The 4,194-nt window shown below is 34.2% G+C and overlaps 1 protein-coding gene across 1 annotated transcript; it reads right to left on the bottom strand.

Annotated features, from left to right (window-relative positions):
• Positions 1-370: 370 nt before the first annotated feature.
• On the bottom strand, positions 371-1,804 carry LOC106309592 (RING-H2 finger protein ATL17-like). Its single transcript, XM_013746648.1, has one exon. It carries the CDS (start codon positions 1,411-1,413, stop codon positions 574-576), a length of 840 nt encoding a protein of 279 aa, XP_013602102.1. The 5' UTR covers positions 1,414-1,804; the 3' UTR covers positions 371-573.
• Positions 1,805-4,194: the final 2,390 nt, after the last annotated feature.

The raw sequence follows: 4,194 nt of genomic DNA, 5'->3' as shown, positions 1-4,194 counted from the left end.
AAATTACAAAATTTACATTCCGAAAAGTATGTTATTGATGGTTGGGCAAGGACATCTTTGGTTAGTCTCAGTTATGTAGAATTAAACACAGTGTCAGTTCTCAAGAATAAACATTGTTTTTTGGTAAAAAAGAATAAACATTTTTTATTGGTTGTTTGTTGTAAGTTTCAAGTCTCGATTCAGTTCAATGTAGTATCGTTTCGTTTTCGGAACTAAAAACATTTATGGCTTCAAGTATCAACCGTTTATAATTTTAGTCTGGCAAAATCTCGTTTTTTGCCAATTTTGACTCAAAATTTAATTTATTTTCGGCTGGCAATGTATTTTACGATGCGTCTCTCTGTTCAATAGTAGTAAAACATACTATAAATGTCCCAAAAAACGACAGTTGAGATTACGTCACGGGTGCAAACTCATTAAACAATGAAATCTACATTTTAACCCTTTTTGGAAACGCCTGAACTGAAAAGTAACGAAGAAGTATTGTAGCTCCGCATTCTTAACTCTAAACAAGGAAACATTTATAACAAATCATACACGTCCACGTAGCAGTAAACATTTAGCGTCTTAAAGTCAACGAGGCTCTTCTCCTCCAGAATCGATATCTAACTCCGTCATCGGCATGCTAGAGATCGGAGGCGGAGGGAACCCGATAGAAGAAGACGACGAAGCGCTTCTCCGTTCTTTGCTGAAAATCCGCGTGGAAGATATCACCCGTGACCTAAACGAGTTACTCCGACTCAACTCGTTCTCCGATTCTCCCCCGAGATTCCTCGTCGGGACTTCAATCGCCGCCGGTTTCCCCCTGGAATCTTCATGATCGGAAGTCCCAGCTCCTATAACGTCGTTTGTGTCGCCTGGAACCGGGTCAGAAATCGAAATCGTGACTTCTTTCGCCGCAGTTTTTACTCCTCCGTCGATAGGTTCGACGAGCGATCGGCACAGAGGACAAGAGGAATGAGAAAGAAACCACATATCAATGCACTCAACATGAAACGCGTGCTTGCAATTGGGCAAAACCCGACCCGGTTCGCTCTCCTCAAACTCCGACAGGCAAACCGCACACTCGATCGCGTCCGAGGCGGTTGCGGCGGAGAACGTGAAAGTGGGAAGAGATTTGACGACCGAGGGGTCGAGACCGCGAGTGGTGACCGCGGAGGTGGAGGAGGAAGGATCGGCGAAGAAGGTCATAGCGGCGGCGGCGCGTCTACTGCGGTTTAAGCGGCGGATGTGGAAACGGCGAGAGCGGTGGAGGTAGCAACGAGAGTAGAGGTGAAGAGAGACCATGAGAATGACGAAGAATACGATTATGATTATGGCGGTGAACATGATTCTGCTGTTTATAGCGAAGCCGGCAGGATCCGAAAAGGATCCGGGTGTGTTAGTTACTGGATTTGGGTCTCTAAGACTCATGCTTTCGGATGATCACGAGTGGGAACTGAGAGAGAGAGGAAAATAAGCTTTTGTGGTTATATTAGTATTGGCGAGTGTTTTTGAGAACAGAAAGAGAGATGGTCTCTCGGGACATCGGAATTTGAAGACGCCAATCTTGACCATTTACTTTTTCTTTTTTTTTTTGATCAACTCCATTTACTTATTGACGCTTTTAATCTTTTGTGTATTGATTGATACATTTCTTTGTTTTCGGTTGTTGAGAGAAAGTAGGCTTTCAATTTTTTTTTTGAAGTGTTCAAAATATTAAAATGATCATATATGTGCATAGACTATTTTTCTAACACTTCAAAGTTAAAGACCTGCGGCTTGTGAATTAAGATGACAATTATATTTCTTGATTACAAACATTAGTGTTATACTATAACTGATTTTCTTTTCTTTTCAGTCTAAAATGGTTAAGCAACAAATCATTGCATTGTTCACTGAGGTATATTTGGTAGACCATCGTTATGGCTTAGAAAGTATTGAGAAAGACCGATGAATTGGTATTCTAGTTACAGGGAGTATATGAAAGGCCTACCATTGAAGCTTGTTTATATAGAATGCCGAAAGAAAACTAAAAATGAATACGAAAATATATAGAAAATCAATCATGTTTGTATAAGGTTGTTGTGGTCGCCGCCGAAGGGAGCAAAGAAGCGAGCAGTGTTTGCTTCGAGCAAGCGAGCAGTGACGTTTCTCTATGGTAATGAGATGGAGAAGATGGTACATAATTATTATCATTTTGGATTATAAATCTCCAGTTAAATTTTCTATACACTAAATGTAGTCCTCGCCGCTTTGAATACTCCATTTTAATATCATTTTGGATTATAAATCTCCAGTTATATTTTCAATTAATTTAAAATTTTGAAAATAAGAGTCAATTAGCTAAAAAACCCACAAAGTAGTTGGAAATTAGGTAAATACACATGATGTGATAAGTTGTGTGTCTATGAACAAAGATACCATGGTGTGTAATTTAGGATATTGAGTTAATTATGAGAAAAGTTGTGTATATGGGATGCAATTTCACAAAATAAAAATATAGAATATTTATGCAAAACCATAACATATTGATTGACAAAAAGAGGGCTGAGTTCAGCTTAACTATTACGCATTCGAATATCATTATCTTTTTCCTTCTGACCAAAGTAGTAACAAAGATAGTAAGATACCATCATTTAACAAAAAGTTGAAAAAATTCAATCATAAAGGTTGTCAAAATTAGTTTTCTTTTAAGTTTCTAGGTCTGTTCAAAGCATCTTCCCTATTTTTTTAAATTTTGAAAAAAAAATATCAAACAAATGAGAGACATTTGTAGCGATCTAAAACTGAAATAAATTTATCTTGAACGAGATTCATGAAGGGTTTTATATAAGAATGGTTGATTTTAAAAAATGTTTAAGAATTTATAATCATTGAGTTATTGATAAAAATTATATTTTATTAAGTATTCAAACTCTCTAAGAGTATTTGAATTCATAAATTATGTGACCTATTGAATCTGAAAACGACTTAACAACAAATTCATTAATGATTTATAGGAAAACTGAAAAACTTCGGATCCCTTTAACACGACTTTGACCATGGACGGGGAAAACGTTAGAAAGAACACTCAAGTATGCGGGAATCAAATGTAAAATATCTTGTAAATTACTATGTGACTCATTAATTAATGGGTAAGATGATAAAGCCACATAAGACAACAACATAAGTGATCAAATTCGTGAGCAAGTCCACAAATTTCAACAAAAGAGAAAAGTTATAAAGTCGGAATCTTTGCAGAAATAACACTAGAAAGTTCAAAGTCGTCAATATTCCAAATCAACTTAAATGAGTATGTGACTCATGATAATGTGAAGTTTCTGAATTATTTATATTTTTCTTTTTATTTTGATGTCTTTTAACCTAATTTCTTCTTTTTTGATGTTTTGTTGGTGAAGTCTTTTGATGTTTATGAAAATTGTATTCTTTAGTCTTTGAAAATGAATATCAGGATTCATAGAAAATTATTTATGTTCTCAGGCTAGAGCATGTTTGATTTTCTTTAATGATGACATTCTTAAGTTAAACTGTTTACGAAAATTGCTCTGTTTTAGCTATGAAATTTTATAGGTTTTACACTAAAAGAACAAAACAAATATTAAATACTAAGGCAATTAAGAAATGAAATAGATAAACAGAGCAAATGTGCTATTCGGGGTTATATGGTGGCCTTTGGATCGATTCAAAGCCTTATGAAAATCTTGGGATCATATGGTGGCGGCTTTTGTTGTTAAATTCGAAAACTAATATGAATATGATTAGGTGTTTTTTTTTGCGCAAAATGATTAGGTGTTCATAATTTTGAACTGCTAAGTAATCTATATTAATAAAATGGACTTTTTGACGCTCCATAGAGTGTCCACGTCAGCAAAAAAAACTTCTCCCGAAAAATGACACGTGGTATAAAATATAGATTTACATTTTAATATTACTAATTTTCGAAAATTATAAATAATATGTAAATATAGAGCATAAAAATGAAAAAAACTACATTAAACATATGTAAAATTACTATTTTTCACTTGAAAAAAAGACGGTTTATCTCCATAATGTAACATTTCTGTTTTATAAAAAAAACAAAAAACATTATATATAATTTCGAAAATAATAAATATATGTAAACATACAACAAAAAAAATGGAAATACTACATTAAACATATGTAAGATTACCATTTTACATTTTTTTTTAAATATCTATACTAAACATACAA

This window comes from Brassica oleracea, chromosome C8, assembly GCF_000695525.1.
Source record: "Brassica oleracea var. oleracea cultivar TO1000 chromosome C8, BOL, whole genome shotgun sequence".
NCBI classification, from domain to species: domain Eukaryota; kingdom Viridiplantae; phylum Streptophyta; class Magnoliopsida; order Brassicales; family Brassicaceae; genus Brassica; species Brassica oleracea.
This window is presented reverse-complemented; position numbering and strand designations above follow the sequence as displayed.

Excerpts from the sequence above, each read along its gene's own strand:
- LOC106309592 (XM_013746648.1), bottom strand. The coding sequence starts at position 1,413 with ATGAGTCTTAGAGACCCAAATCCAGTAACTAACACACCCGGATCCTTT.